Source organism: Leucopleurus acutus (genome assembly GCF_964270905.1).
Source record: "Leucopleurus acutus genome assembly, chromosome: 3".
Classification (NCBI taxonomy): domain Eukaryota; kingdom Metazoa; phylum Chordata; class Mammalia; order Artiodactyla; family Delphinidae; genus Leucopleurus; species Leucopleurus acutus.
In genome coordinates, this window is record NC_139145.1 from 66,196,756 (window position 1) to 66,213,101 (window position 16,346).

A 16,346-nucleotide genomic window follows, 5' to 3' on the forward strand; every position below is an offset into this window, starting at 1 on the left:
TGCTTTTTACGGTTTTTTTCCCTGTAATTGATTTCTAATGTCATAGCATTGTGGTCTGAAAAGATGCTTGATATGATTTCAATTTTCTTAAATTTACGGAGGCTTGATTTGTGACCCAAGATGTGATCTGTCCTGGAGAATGTTCCATGCACACTTGAGAAGAAAGTGTAATCTGTTTTTGGATGGAAAGTCCTATAAATATCAATTAAATCTATCTGGTCTGTTGTGTCATTTAAACCTTGTGTTTCCTTAGTAATTTTCTGTTTGGCTGATCTGTCCATTGGTGTAAGTGAGGTGCTAAAGTACCCCACTATTATTGTGTTACTGTCGATTTCCTCTTTTATAGCTGTTAGCACTTGCCTTATGTATTGAGGTGCTCCTATGTTGGGAGTATATATGTTTATAATTGTTATATCTTCTTCTTGGATTGATCCCTTGATCACTATGTAGTGTCCTTCCTTGTCTCTTGTAACATTCTTTATTTTAAAGTCTATTTTATCTGATATGAGTGTTGCTACTCCAGCTTTCTTTTGATTTCCATTTGCATGGAATATCTTTTTCCATCCCCTCACTTTCGGTCTGTATGTGTCCCTAGGTCTGAAGTGGGTCTCTTGTAGACAGCATATATATGGGTCTTGTTTATGTATCCATTCAGCGAGCCTGTGTCTTTTGGTTGGAGCATTTAATCCATTCACGTTTAAGGTAATTATCGATATGTATGTTCCTATGACCATTTTCGTAATTGTTTTGGGTTTGTTTTTGTAGGTCCTTTTGTTCTGTTGTGTTTCCCACTTAGAGAAGTTCCTTTAGCATTTGTTGTAGAGCTGGTTTGGTGGTGCTGAATTCTCTTAGCTTTTGCTTGTCTGTAAAGCTTTTGATTTCTCTGTTGAATCTGAATGAGATTCTTGCTGGGTAGAGTAATCTTGGTTGTAGGTTCTTCCCTTTCACCACTTTAAGTATATCATGCCACTCCCTTCTGGCTTGTAGAGTTTCTGCTGAGAAGTCAGCTGTTAATCTTATGGGAGTTCCCTTGTTTGTTATTTGTCGTTTTTCCCTTGCTGCTTTCAATACTTTTTCTTTGTCTTTAATTTTTGTCAATTTGATTACTATGTGTCTCGGCGTGTTTCTCCTGTATGGGACTCTCTGTGCTTCCGGGACTTGGGTGGCTATTTCCTTTCCCATGTTAGGGAAGTTTTCGACTATAATCTCTTCAAATATTTTCTCTGGTCTTTTCTTTCTCTCTTGTCCTTCTAGGACCCCTATAATGCGAATGTTGCTGTGTTTAATGTAGTCCCAGAGGTCTCTTAGGCTGTCTTCATTTCTTTTCATTCTTTTTTCTTTATTCTGTTCTGCAGCAGTGAATTCCACCATTCTGTTTTCCAGGTCACTTATCCATTCTTCTGCCTCAGTTATTCTGCTATTTATTCCTTCTAGTATATTTTTCATTTCAGTTATTGTATTGTTCATCTCTGTTTGTTTGTTCTTTAATTCTTCTAGGTCTTTGTTAAACATTTCTTGCATCTTCTTGATCTTTGCCTCCATTCTTTTTCCAAAGTCCTGGATCATCTTCACTATCATTATTTTGAGTTCTTTTTCTGGAGGGTTGCCTATCTCCACTTCATTTAGTTGTTTTTCTGGGGCTTTATCTTGTTCCTTCATCTGGTACATAGCCTTCTGCTTTTTCATCTTGTCTATCTTTCTGTGAATGTGGGGTTTTTTCCACAGGCTGCAGGATTGTAGTTCGTCTTGCTTCTGCTGTCTGCCCTCTAGGAACATTTTTGTTTCCAAATAATCTTAAGGGAACAGTTCAGAAATAATTAGATTGATAGTGACAAACACATTGGATATTCTAGAACTAATTAACAAAATAGACAACAAAACCGCATGGTGTAATCATTTTTCTAAATTCTTAAAGACCTATTAAGCCAAATTTTAGAAATACAAATATAAGTGATTTCATATTCAAGATTTTTCTCCTTTTCTAAAAAAAAAAAATTTTTTTTTAAAAAGAGTGTTCTGAGTGGGAATGAGTATCCCTTCATTCATACATAGAAAGTAAAATCTGTATGAATATAGAGGTGAGTGACATGACACACCTGACATCACTGTATCAAAGCAGTCCCTCCTGCCCTAACTCAGAGCAGCTCCCTTTCCAACTCTCCAGTCAGCATTCATGGCATCACTGCCCTTTCCTTCACCATAGCTCACAACATTTGCTCTGAATCTTCCCTTTTCTTTCCAGTCTCTTCCCATTTACTATCAATTTTTCATACAAGGTGCCTCCCAGGAATGTTGCTTCTTCTTCATAATCCCAGCCAGTTCTCAAGGATAATACCTCAACCCCTGTACAAGAGTCCATTCTGGTCTTCCTGCTTCCACTCAAATCTCCTGGGCTCAGAAGTGCTGGCGTGCTCTTCTTCATCTTTAATTTTTATCACACAGTTCTACTGCTTGAGAAATGGCACTCCAAGGCCCTTATTATCTGACTTACCCTCTGCAAACTCATAACTCATTACTTTAAAAAAGATATTCTGTTACAGGTCCCTTTAAGTCTACCATACCTAATGCTAAGTTTTGATGGAAATCCATCAACATGGTATCATACTCATCCCTGCCTTCTTACCAGAAAATAATGACCATAATTTCACCATTAACCTTTCACTTAACCTTTTACTTTTTTTTTAAAGTGAGGAATCAAACGTCTGGTTATGTATGCTTATGGGCGCTCGTATAATGAAAATGAAATTAATTCAGTTAACACTTCCTGAAATTCTTCTCTTTAACTTTACCTTGCCAAAGTTCACCTTCACAGTTTTGGTTAGAGCACATGGTAGAGGAGAAGTTAAAATATTACCACTCTGGTTTGGCTCAATTAAATACTCTATGACATCAAAATTCTTTTTAGATTTTTTTACCTGAAATTTTGTGCTGAAAATTTACACTTTTAGAAAAAGAAAGTTTTTTTTTTGGTTGGTTGGTTGGTTTGGTTCATTAATATTTTTTAAAAATCTTACAAAAAAACAGTGTAAAGTAACTTTTCATGATACCGTGTTTTTAAGTGCCTGGTTAGGAGAGTTGGTACCTATTCACATTTAGCTTAAAATATTATTTGGGGAGAAATATGATTTATCGGACTGATTCTGGCTAAAATAATATGTTACTTGAATATCAGAGTTTTGAAACTGAACCTAGCTATATATATGCATGGTCACCTATATGAAAATGGTATGAGAGCAATAAGATTTTTGCTGCTAAAACATCAGTTTGAAAATATTACCTGAATGGTTTTGAATAACTAATGCAATTCAGGCATAGTAGTAATTCATCAATATGCATGTGCTTTTGTATTTCTACCTATAAAATTTTTTTTTTATTTTACTGCTTCTTAATGGGTCTGGAAACTGTATGTTTTTATTTTGTTGTTGTTTTTTACATCTTTATTGGAGTATAATTGCTTTACAATGGTGTGTTAGTTTCTGCTTTATAACAAGGTGAATCAGTTATACATATACATATGTTCCCATATCTCCTCCCTCTTGCGTCTCCCTCCCTCCCACCCTCCCTGTCCCACCCATCCAGGTCATCACAAAGCATCGAGCTAATCTCCCTGTGCTATGCGGCTGCTTCCCACTAGCTATCTATTTTATGTTTGGTAGTGTATATATGTCCATGCCACTCTCTCAATCTGTCACAGCTTACGCTTCCCCCTCCCCATATCCTCAAGTCCATTCTCTAGTAGGTCTGTGTCTTTATTCCCGCCTTACCCCTAGGTTCTTCATGACGTTTTTTTTTTTCTTATATTCCATATATATGTGTTAGCATATGGTATTTGTCTTTCTCTTTCTGACTTCACTCTGTATGACAGACTCTAGGTCCATCCACCTCACTACAAATAACTCAAGTTCACTTCTTTTTATGGCTGAGTAATATTCCATTGCATATATGTGCCACATCTTCTTTATCCATTCATCCAATGAAGGACACTTAGGTTGTTTCCATCTCCTGGCTATTGTAAGTAGAGCTGCAGTGAACATTTTAGTACATGACTCTTTTTGAATTATGGTTTTCTCAGGGTATATGCCCAGTAGTGGGATTGCTGGGTCATGTGGTAGTTCTATTTTTATTTTTTTAAGGAACCTCCATACTGTTCTCCATAGTGGCTGTACCAATTCACATTCCCACCAGCAGTGCAGGAGGGTTCCCTTTTCTCCACGCCCTCTCCAGCATTTATTGTTTCTAGATTTTTTGATGATGGGCATTCTGACCAGTGTGAGATGATATCCCATTGTAGTTTTGATTTGCATTTCTTTAATGATGTTGAGCATTCTTTCATGTGTTTGTTGGCAATAGGAAACTGTATGTTTTTAACTAACAAAACAGTTGCAACCCTAGGAACCTAAAAAATTAATGTACATGTGTCAATCAGACCATTTACTCTATACTCCTGTGGTTTTCACACATACATTTTTTAATCTTAACATATTTGCCATTTTTTCTTTAAATATTTACAATTTTGGCGTAGAAAGGAAGTTATAATTTTTTAGTGCATACCCTTACTTTATACCTGAACTTACACTTTCCCCCCTCAAATTTCTAAGAAATAGTATTACTGATGGGAAATCCTTTCTAGGAATTCATTGGGAATAGGAGTTAGATTACTTTTTAAAACTATTTCTTAACAGTGTAATTCAGAATGGTCAGTATAGGTGATTGTGCCAAAGAATCCAACAGAGTCAGGTCTATGGCCTGACTTTGGGATTGCAGTGAATCACACCACACCGAAGCGTGAATTTGGATCAGTGCTTTTGTTTACTCTTCTATTTAACTTATTTGTTTTGTGGCTTTAGTTTGCTTTGGACTTTCTTGTATTTCTGTAGAAGTGAAGGGTAACGTATTTTAAACCTTGGGGGGTTTTATATGATTTTAACCCAAAGAATTAAAGCCTGTGAATGATTCATTGTCTCATGGTTCCTGAAAGAGTTTATTCAGATATATATCTCCATCATCTTTATTTTTCAGTTCTCTTTCCTTGTTAGCATGAGGGGTTAGCTTTTGGTGGAGACATTAACAGTTTATAAAAAACTCTTCTTCTTTACACTCTTCTGTGGTCCTCTGGGAAGGAAGTTAAGAATGACAGAAAGCTTTCAGGAGAGCCTCAGACCAATTCTACGAAAAATTTGATTGTTTTTCTGAAGGAAAGTATGTTTCAAAGAAATTGTATTACCAGAAATGATATCTTTGATTCAGTTTCATAACCAGTTTAATAAGCTAGTTTTTCTTTTCTCTTTCTTAGTTTTTCATTTTAATTTCATGATTTTGAAATTCAATAAAATTTATTGAATGTCTATTATATGTACATAAAACACTCTACTAGACATTATAATCAAAATAATCATTTTGAAGCTGTATTTCTTAGCTGCATTATTTTGTAGTATTTCTACTTATATTTGACACTAGGAATGTTTAATCTGACTTAGGGAGATTTAGGATCCTGAGTTTGACATCATAACAAGCTATTTTAGTTCATTTAAGGTATGATGATATATTGTGACAGCAACTGTAAAATGCCTGGTTAATTCATATGTAACTGTTACATAATTAGTATAGAGTTACTTCCTTTAAAAGTATACTATGAAGTAAAATACTTTCAAGTAATTTTATCAAACATAATTTTAGAAAACCTCTGAAAATATATGTTAAAAACTACTTATAAATTCTGCCTGATATTTTTATCTGTACATTTTATACCTATATGGGGCTTTTTTTTTTTTTAAATAAATTTATTTATTTATTTATTTTTGGCCGCATTGTGTCTTCGTTGCAGTGCGCGGGCTTTCTCTAGTTGTGGCGAGCGGGGGCTATTCTTTGTGGTGTGTGGGCTTTTTTTTTTTTTAAGAATCAATTCTGTCTATTTATTTTTGGTTGTGTTGGGTCTTCGTTGCTGCACGTGGGCTTTCTCTAGTTGTGGTGAGCGGGGGCTACTCTTTGTTGCAGTGTGTGGGCTTGTCATTGAGGTGGCTTCTCTTGTTGCAGAGCACGGGCTCTAGGCACGCGGGCTTCAGTAGTTATGGCACGTGGGCTTAGTAGTTTTGGCTCACGGACCCTAGAGCACAGGCTCAGGAGTTGTGGCACATGGGCTTAGTTGCTCTGCAGCATGTGAGATCTTCCCAGAGCAGGGCTCAATCCCATGTCCCCTTCCTTGGAAGGCAGATTCTTAACCACTGTGCCACCAGGGAAATCCCTTTTTTTAAAAAATATATTTATTTGTTTAAGTATTTTTGGCTGTGTTGGGTCTTTGTTGCTGCACGTGGGCTTTCTCTAGTTGCGGAGAGCAGGGGCTACTCTTCATTGCGGTGCGAGGGCTTCTCATTGTGGTGGCTTCTCTTGTTGCAGAGCACCGGCTCTAGATGCGCAGACTTCAGTCATCGTGGCATGCGGACTCAGTAGTTGTGGCTCGCGGGTTCTAGAGCGCAGGCTCAGTAGTTGTGGCACACAGGTTTAGTTGCTCCACGGCATGTGGGATCTTCCCAGACCAGAGCTCAAATGCGTGTCCCCTGCATTGGCAGGTGGATTCTTAACCACTGTGCCACCAGGGAAGTCCCTTTGTGGCTTTTATTTATTCATTTTAATAAATTTTGTGGGGAGGTGTTTTGAGAAGCCACTTGATTTTGTACCTGGTTATCAGAAAAAAGTAACTAAATAATCATATTGCTTTTTTGACGATATGTGTTATTTGGGGACATACAAATATCTTTGCTTTTTTTATTTATTTAGTTTTCCTGTTTATCTTTCTCTTTTTTTTCCCTGCTAATCTCTTATGCTTCTTATTCACTTACTTCTGTTCTTAGTTTTCACTGCACAGTTGGACAACAGTTTGAATTTAGCAGTTAGTTAAAAAGATCTTCTAGGGACATAATAAATAGAAATAAAATATATTATTCAGTTGATTTCCTTAAAATGTTGACATTTGATTTTCTTTTCATGAGGAATGTATCTTTTATATTGAAGATAATTTATGTGTCTGAAGCATTTACTCTGAAGTGACTGTTGGAATTAAATGACTCAAATAGGTAAAAAGAAAGTTTCCCCAGATAAAATGGTTGAAATGCAAGCAAAAATTGATGAGGAGAGAAAAGCACTTGAAACAAAGCTTGACATGGAAGAAGAAGAAAGGAACAAGGCTAGAGCTGAGTTAGAGAAACGGGAAAAAGATCTTCTTAAGGCCCAGTGAGTATTACTGAATTGAGATGGATTTGTGATTTAAATTTCCTGGTTTTTCTCATAGGATGTATAAGCAAGAAAATTGAATAGTAATTAAAAGCAATACTACACAGTTGTGTATTTGATAGAGATGTTATATAATTATATTCCTATTTTGAAATTTTACATCCAAATCCTTGTTAAATTTGGGGAAATTTAGTAGAATAGTAGATAATTGATGGATACAGAGTGTTCTCATTTTAATTAACAGACAAGAGCATCAGTCTTTGCTAGAGAAATTATCTGCACTGGAGAAGAAGGTAATTGTTGGTGGTGTTGATTTGTTGGCAAAAGCTGAGGAACAAGAGAAACTTCTTGAAGAATCCAACATGGAATTGGAAGAAAGGAGGAAAAGAGCAGAGCAACTTCGCAGAGAACTTGAGGAAAAGGAGGTAATGTAAATTTTTGTTTCTGGTTGATGCTTCACCTAAGGTATTTAACTTTTCTAGTGAAAAGCTGAATATCTATAATCTTAGTAAAATTTAAAAAAATAAATTTATTTATTTATTTTTAGCTGTGTTGGGTCTTCGTTGCTGTGGGTGGGCTTTCTCTAGTTGCGGAGAGCAGGGGATACTCTTTGTTGCAGTGCACAGGCTTCTCATTGCAGTGGCTTCTCTTGTTGCGGAGCATGGGCTCTAGGCACACAGGCTCAGTAGTTGTGGCATGCGGGCTTAGTTGCTCTGTGGCAGGTGGGATCTTCCCGGATCAGGGCTCAAACCCATGTCCCCTGCATTTGCAGGTGGATTCTTAACCACTGCGCCACCAGGGAAGTCCCAGGTGCACAGGCTTCACATTGCAGTGGCTTCTCTTGTTGTGGAGCATGGGTTCTAGGCGTGTGGGCTTCAGTAGTTGTGGCACATGGACTCAGTAGTTGTGGCTTGTCGGCTCTAGAATGCAGGCTCAGTAGTTGTGGTGCATGGGCTTAGTTCCTCCGCAGCATGTGGGATCTTCCTGGACCAGGGATCAAACCCATGTCCCCTGCATTGGCAGGTGGATTCTTAACCACTGTGCCACCAGGGAAATCCCTTAATAAAATTTTAAAGCATATCTGTGGATTGCTTTGAAAGAAATAGTTGCTAAACATTTATGTTATTTGTTAAATAATTAAACTTGTGATTTAATGAATAAAATTATTCTGAAGTTTATCACTTTATGTCATAGCAAGAACGCTTGGATATTGAAGAAAAGTATACCAGTTTGCAAGAAGAAGCTCAAGGAAAGACCAAGAAATTAAAGAAAGTTTGGACTATGCTGATGGCTGCGAAGTCAGAGGTTGGGCTTTTAGAAGTTACCTATTATTGTAGTTTGAATTTTTTAGAAAAGAATTTCTTTGATTAAGTATGATTAAGAATCCTAAAGGAATCATAATATGTGCTTACAGTTTTAAAGAAGTAAAATTTTTGCCTTTATTTGCAATTTTTAATTTCAGCTGTTAAGCTAAATTGTTCATTTCCAACCTTAACTAATAACATGGAATAGACAATGATAGATAGTGTTACTCTGTCCATTGTTTTTGTGAAAGAACTGGGTAAGCTCTTACAAGGTTTCCTAGACCACTGCCCTATGTCAGATGGAATTGTTTTGTATTTAAAATCTCGTTTGTCCTTAGTATTTTCATTGATTTTCCGTTAGATGGCCGATCTCCAACAGGAACATCAGAGGGAAATTGAAGGCCTTTTGGAGAACATTCGACAACTTAGCCGGGAGCTTCGACTTCAGATGCTTATTATTGATAATTTTATACCTCAGGATTATCAGGTAAGTGGGAATTTCTCTGTCTTAGGTATTAGGTCACTTGGCTGGGGTTAAGGACTAAAGAAATATAATTTCTAATTTAATTAATGGTAAATATTTACATTTCAGTTGCTGATGATAAAATTTTCTTGAACTAATGGCCATCACATTTCACTTCAGCTGTTAACTGTTCTTAATACATAATTCTCTGTTTGAGTAACTAAGTATCTGAATAAGAATTTCTTAGTCCTGGGAGGAAGGCCAAATTCATGTAATTCATGTAAAGGCATAGGTCCTGTTTATTCTTTCAACATTCTTTATCCTATAATTAGAATAAACAAAACTCCTGTGCGAACCTTTTCTCCTTGTTTATGGATGCTAATTCTGTGTGTGTGTGTGGGCAGGGGAATGGTAAAACATACATAAAATTTACCATTTTAACTATTTTTTTTTTTTACATCTTTACTGGAGTATAATTGCTTTACAATGGTGTGTTAGTTTCTCCTGTACAACAAAGTGAATCAGCTATAAGTACACATATATCCCCGTATCACCTCCCTCTTGCATCTTCCTCCCACCCTCCCTATCCCATCCCTCTAGGTGGTCACAGAGTATTGAGCTGATCTCCCTGTGCTACGCAGCAGCTTCCCACTAGCTATCTATTTTACATTTGGTAGTGTATATATGTCCATGCCACTCTCTTACTTCTTCCCAGCTTCCCCTTCCCCCACTGTGTCCTCAAGTCTGTTCTTTACGTCTGCATCTTTATTCCTGCCCTGCCACTAGGTTCATCAATACCGTGTTTTTAGATTCCATGTATGTGTGTTAGCATATGGTATTTGTTTTTCTCTTGCTGACTTACTTCACTCTGTATGACACAGTCTAGGTCCATCGACCTCACTACAAATAACTCAATTTCATTCCTTTTTATGGCTGAGTAATATTCCACTGTATATATGTGCCACATCTTCTTTAACCATTCATCTCTTGATGGACATTTAGGTTGCTTCCATGTCCTGGCTATTGTAAATAGTGCTGCAGTGAACTATTTTTAAGAGTACAGTTCATTGACATTAAGTACATTCACAGTGTTGTACAGTGATCACTACCATCCATCTCTAGATGTATGCTAACTCTAAATACTAGTATAATTTAAAAATCTTAGCCTCTATTATTCTTTTCCCCACATTTCTGTCTTTCCAGTATATTTTAGTGAACTTTAACATTGATTTTTTTAACATCTTTATTAGAGTATAATTGCTTTACAATGGTGTGTTAGTTTCTGCTTTATAACAAAGTGAATCAGTTATACATATACATATGTCCCCATATTTCTTCCCTCTTGCATCTCCCTCCCTCCCACCCTCCCTATCCCACCCCTCTAGGTGGTCACAACCCACCCAACTGATCTTCCACTGCTACGTGGCTGCTTCCCACTAGCTATCTATTTTACGTTTGGTAGTGTATATATGTCCATGCCACTCTCTCACTTTCTCACAGCTTACCCTTCCTCCTCCCCATATTCTCAAGTCTATTCTGTAGTAGGTCTGCATCTGTATTCCCATCTTGCCCCTAGGTTTTTCTGGCCTTTTTTTTTTAGATTCCATATATATGTGTTAGTATATGGTATTTGTTTTTCTCTTTCTGACTTACTTCACTCTGTATGACAGTCTCTAGGTCTATCCACCTCACTACACATAACTCAGTTTTGTTCCTTTTTATGGCTGAGTAATATTCCATTGTATATATGTGCCACATCTTCTTTATTCATCTGTTGATGGACACTTAGGTTGCTTCCATGTCCTGGCTATTGTGAATAGAGCTGCAGTGAACATTTTGTTACATGACTCTTTTTGAATTATGGTTTTCTCAGGGTATATGCCCAGTAGTGGGATTGCTGGGTCATATGGTAGTTCCATTTTTAGTTTTTTAAGGAACCTCCATACTGTTCTCCATAGTGGCTGTATGAATTTACATTCCCACCAACAGTGCAAGAGGTTTCCCTTTTCTCCACACCCTCTCCAGCATTTATTGTTTGTAGATTTTTTGACGATGGCCATTCTGAACGGTGTGAGATGATATCTCATTGTAGTTTTGATTTGCATTTCTCTAATGATTAATGATGTTGAGCATCCTTTCATGTGTTTGTTGGCAGTCTGTATATCTTCTTTGGAGAAATGTCTATTTAGGTGTTCTGCCCATTTTTTGATTGGGTTGTTTGTTTTTTTGATATTGAGCTGCATGAGCTGCTTGTAAATTTTGGAGATTAATCCTTTGTCAGTTGCTTCATTTACAAATATTTTCCCCCATTCTGAGGGTTGTCTTGTTGTCTTGTTTATGGTTTCCTTTGCTGTGCAAAAGCTTCTAAGTTTCATTAGGTTCCATTTGTTTATTTTTGGTTTTATTTCCATTTCTCTAGGAGGTGGGTCACAAAAAGAATCTTGCTGTGATTAATGTCATAGAGTGTTCTGCCTATGTTTTCCTCTAAGAGTTTGATGGTGTCTGGCCGTACATTTAGATCTTTAATCCGTTTTGAGGTTTTTTTTGTGTACAGTGTTAGGGAGTGTTCTAATTTCATTCTTTTACATGTAGCTGTCCAGTTTTCCCATCACCACTTATTGAAGAGGCTGTCTTTTTTCCACTGTTTATTCTTGCCTCCTTTATCAAAGATAAGGTGACCATATGTGCCTGGGTTTCTCTCTGGGCTTTCTATCCTGTTCCATTGATCTATATTTCTGTTTTTGTGCCAGTAGCATACTGTCTTGATTACTGTAGCTTTGTAGTATAGTCTGAAGTCAGGGAGTCTGATTCCTCCAGCTCCATTTTTCTTTCTCAAGATTGCTTTGGCTATTTGGGGTCTTTTGTGTTTCCATACAAATTGTGAAATTTTTTGTTCTAGTTCTGTGAAAAATACCAGTGGTAGTTTGATAGGGATTGCATTGAATCTGTAGATTGCTTTGGGTAGTATAGTCATTTTCCCAATGTTGATTCTTCCAATGCAAGAACATGGTATATCTCTCCATCTATTTGTATCATCTTTAATTTCTAACATTGATTTTTAAAAATTTATTTTGAATCTATATACAGCTTTAAGAAATTTGTCTGAATATAAGCCTTAGTATTTTTTTTCCTTTGGACCTCAGCTGCACAGAATTACTATTTGGCTCACAATATACTGTCCTTGATGGTCCTTGGATGGCCTACTTTTGTTTAGTTAGTTATTTTGTAGTGAACTTGTCACCCAAAACAAAAGCTAGGACCATGGTAGTGACCTGTTTCTAACCAAGTGGTTTCCCTCTTGCCTCTTCTATCCCTTTACCTCTTCAAGCTCAAGGTAACCACCATCCTGAATGCCATGTTCTTTATTTCCTTGCTTTTTATTTTTATACAGTTTAATTGAATCTACATATATTCCTTGAAAGTATATATTTTAAAATATATAAAAGGGGCATCATACAGTATATAATGTTTTGAGACTTAACTTTTTTCACTTACTATATTAAGATTTTAGTTCCATGAATATTTTTCAGTATTTTAAATGTTATTAAATATTAAAAGTAGATCTCTCTGACTCTTTTAAAAGGAAATGATTGAAAACTATGTCCATTGGAATGAAGACATAGGGGAATGGCAACTAGTGAGTATTAACCTTCATCCTTTCATGAAATACTATGGAATACTTCCTGTAGACTGGAGTTGTACTGGCTACAATGCGGAGAAAGGTGGTCCAGAGGATGAATCAAGTGAGAAGCCACTGAGGTGGATAAGATGTTTTAATAATTATGTTATAACACACAGAATATTCTGTGTGTTATACATAGTAGAGATGGTGTAGGTTGGTGTATAGGACTGAATGACCTCTGGGGTCCCTTTCTATTCCAGCATTCAAATCATGTTTTATGAGTGTACCATCAGTATATCGCATAGTAATTTGCCTCATTCATAGTATTAATTGCTAATTAAGATAATTCTCCTCTCCTTCTTTTTTCCTTTTTTGAGAAATGTGTTGCCTACACAGGAAATAACATGAGAAAGCAGACTCCAGTTCCTGATAAAAAGGAGAAAGACGTAAGAGTGCTTTTTTAAAAAAACAAAACAAAAAAAACTACAGTTGGTTCTTTATAGGAATATGGGTCACTAAATTGTGTTATCATCATGATATCTATTAATCAGCTCAGCTGAAAAATAGGCTACTATTTTGAGAATAGAGGCTCTAGGATGGGGTGATTATTAGGACAGTTCTGTTTACCTTCAGTCGTGATGGCAGGCATTTCTGTGACAAGAGTGGCATGTAGTTCTCTTTGGAGACTCTTTTCACCATCTCTCTGGGCCTTGGGGATTTGGTTAGAGACTAGAATAAGTCTGTCCTTTTCAAAGCTGGTCCTAGTCTTAGGTCAACAAGAGGAAGTAGCAGCTTTAGGGAAAACAGCAACAGTTTTTCTTTACTACTAAGGAATTTATAGTGTGTCAGGGCTTCTTCACCAACACTTAGTGAATACATTTGAGATAAATGGCATTAGAAAAAGATATCTTTAGATATTTATTTGGTTTTGTCTTTGGCTTTTTTTCCTAAGAGTTTATTTAGTATTTTAAATCTTCCCCCAAATCTGGTTTAAATTCTTCTGTAAGAATGTCTTGTGTTTATTTCCTTTACATATAGCCCTTTGAGGTGGACCTTTCCCATGTGTATCTTGCCTATACTGAGGAGAGCCTACGGCAGTCCTTGATGAAATTAGAGAGGCCACGGACTTCAAAGGGGAAAGCAAGGCCAAAAACAGGGAGAAGGTAAGAACTGTCTTTGAGTCCCATGAGCCAAAGGCAGTGAGATTTTCAAATTAAGTACATTTAAAGGAAATTTAGTTAACATGATAAGTATTTTGTCTGATATATTTAACTAAATATTGAAGTCCTATGTAGTTACAATTTGAGTAAATAAAATCTGGCTAAAGAATTAAGGTCTTCCAACTTCTTTAGCCCTCCTGAGTAGTAGAATTTATTGTTAATTTACTTTGTTCTTTCCAAATGTATAATAAGTCATGACTATTTTAATTCCTTAATCCTTACACTAATTATTCTAGTGAGATGCTAATTAATTTGCCTCGTTAGACTCCCAAGGTATTGTATTCAGCTGATTCATTTTTCTGTCATGAATACTGCCCCAAGAACCTTGATTTCCTCAGTCACCAGTTAAATAAAACTTCTCCGTCTTTCCCTGTCCTTTGACTATTGAGTAGTTTATATGTATTGTAACATAGCCCAGAGAAATGAGGATGTGAAAGCCCTGGGCTGGAGCTTATTTCTTCTCTCCCTTCCCTACATTAAGTACTGTTCAGCTTATTTAAACTGACTAACAGACTTTGGGGCTCCTGAAATGACAGGAAATAATAAGCTTATATTTTTCCCTACTTTGAGTACCTAGACTTTTGAGTTACGTGTAGGGTGGAGTCTAAGTTTTAATATTTTTGTGCAACGTAATCTCATAGACATAACCTAAGTTTTATAAATTTGGGGAGGAGGAATCAGTAGCATATTAAAAGTGTACAAATTTTTATATTCTTCAACATTTAGATGTCAGACATTAAAAGCATTTCATATGCCAACAGAAGCCATGCATGTAATATTAATGAATGAAGCAAATCAATTCAAAGAAACACCAATTCCTCTATGTCTTTGACTTTTCCACTTTTAATGGAGGTATTTTCCTCTTAACTCTGCAGTTAGTAAGAAAAGTGACAGTTTAAGTATGATGATAAATGGTAAGACAGTTGCCCTCAGTGTGGGAGAAAAATAGGCAGTGGTGTGGGCTGGGGCAAAACGGAGCGTGTTCTGTCTGGAGTGAGTGGCCTGTTACCCTGCTTCTAGTTAGTTTGGGGAAAGAGGGCCCATGGTTTCTGGATCTTCTTGTTTCAAAGGAGAAGCCAGAAATCAGGATTATTTACATGAGATCTCCATCTTTAGTCACTTTTTAAAAGCTATGTGGACCTAAAACAAACAAGCAAATAATTTCGTAAGGTATTTGGATACAGTTTTCAGAATGCTTATTTTAAAATATATACTTTTGCAGTTTAATCTAAAAAAAAAAAAACAAATGTGACCTAACATTCGACGAGCCAAATCCAGCATCTCTGTGTGCCAGAATTAGCCTGCTGTATTATGAAAACAGTAAATGGCCATAATTATAGACAAATATACATGATAAGTGGTTTATTGATACTACATTACATTGCTTGACAATGTTCAATGTGATATTCCTCATTAGAAGCACATATTTCAGTGTGCTAATAAGCAAAACTGCAATAAACATGATAGATTAATGGAACATTTCCGTCATTTCCTACACAGTCATTTGTGAGTTGTTGCTTCAGATGATTTGTGACTCTGATTTTCACTGAATAAGCTGGCATCTTTAGCATACCCCAGAAGAGATAATAAGGGGGTTCAAATCTGGCAAGCATGCAGACCGCTTGGCCTGTCCACATTGTCTAGTCCAGTTTATTGTTCACTCACTCCTTCATCACTGTGGGTGGTGGAGTGGAGGGCCTTGCTATTGTGCTCACTCTAGGTGACCTTTCCCTAGCCTGAAAAGGCAGACATTAATTGATCTCATGGTCAAGCATGTCAAACCTTGGCCTGTTTCTAGACTCTATGGCTGCCTGGTATTATCTACTACAATTATGTAAAGTGTTTGCATTTCAGTCTTTTAGGAAAGCATTCATGTTTTCTTTTTCTCTTCTCCAAACAGAAAGCGTTCTGCAAAGCCTGAAACTGTAATTGACTCTTTACTTCAGTAAATGTTACAGACTTAAAGTCAGAATAAAAATTAGTGATATCCTCATGCCTGGACAAAACCTTTAATTAAAACACTGAAGACTTTTGTGTTATTTCAAATAATGGAAGCTGTAGATTATGCAGTAAGACTGGAACTAATAATTTGCCTAATAACTTTTAGTCTATATATATTAAGTTAATATAACATTAAAATTGTACAATTGGTAATTGTTCAAATTGTCATTCGTTTTCAACTTATACTGTGCAGGGAAGTTGAGAGAGCAGCTTATACTACAGAGAGTTGCAGTTTAAATGTATACATAAATCTGCTAGTGATTTACTCAACTACTGTATATTTAGATAACCGGATATTCAAAATAGAAAAAAAAATATAAGTCCTGTTTTGCACATAGAAAGTTGCAGGTCTAATTGTCCTATGTTTTCCTGTTATATATGAATGTATGGGCTGCAAACTAAGAAATGATTCTATCCTAACACCCACCTGGCCTTTTATAATATGTTCTAATTTTTATACTAACATTCATTGCATTTAAAATATGAGATGGGTGATCTTATTGATCTAT

General features: G+C 36.3%; 1 protein-coding gene across 1 annotated transcript in view; it reads left to right on the forward strand.

Annotated features, from left to right (window-relative positions):
- KIF3A (kinesin family member 3A) overlaps positions 1-15,807 on the forward strand; it is a gene marked incomplete at its 5' end in the record, with an annotated part of 80,087 nt that extends 64,280 nt beyond the window's left edge. The window contains 8 exon segments of the mRNA XM_082837200.1: positions 7,071-7,227; positions 7,472-7,652; positions 8,422-8,532; positions 8,893-9,018; positions 12,578-12,631; positions 12,994-13,062; positions 13,655-13,779; positions 15,737-15,807. Of these exon segments, the coding sequence (XP_082693326.1) occupies positions 7,071-7,227; positions 7,472-7,652; positions 8,422-8,532; positions 8,893-9,018; positions 12,578-12,631; positions 12,994-13,062; positions 13,655-13,779; positions 15,737-15,785 (872 nt within the window). The 3' untranslated portion in view covers positions 15,786-15,807.
- Positions 15,808-16,346: the final 539 nt, after the last annotated feature.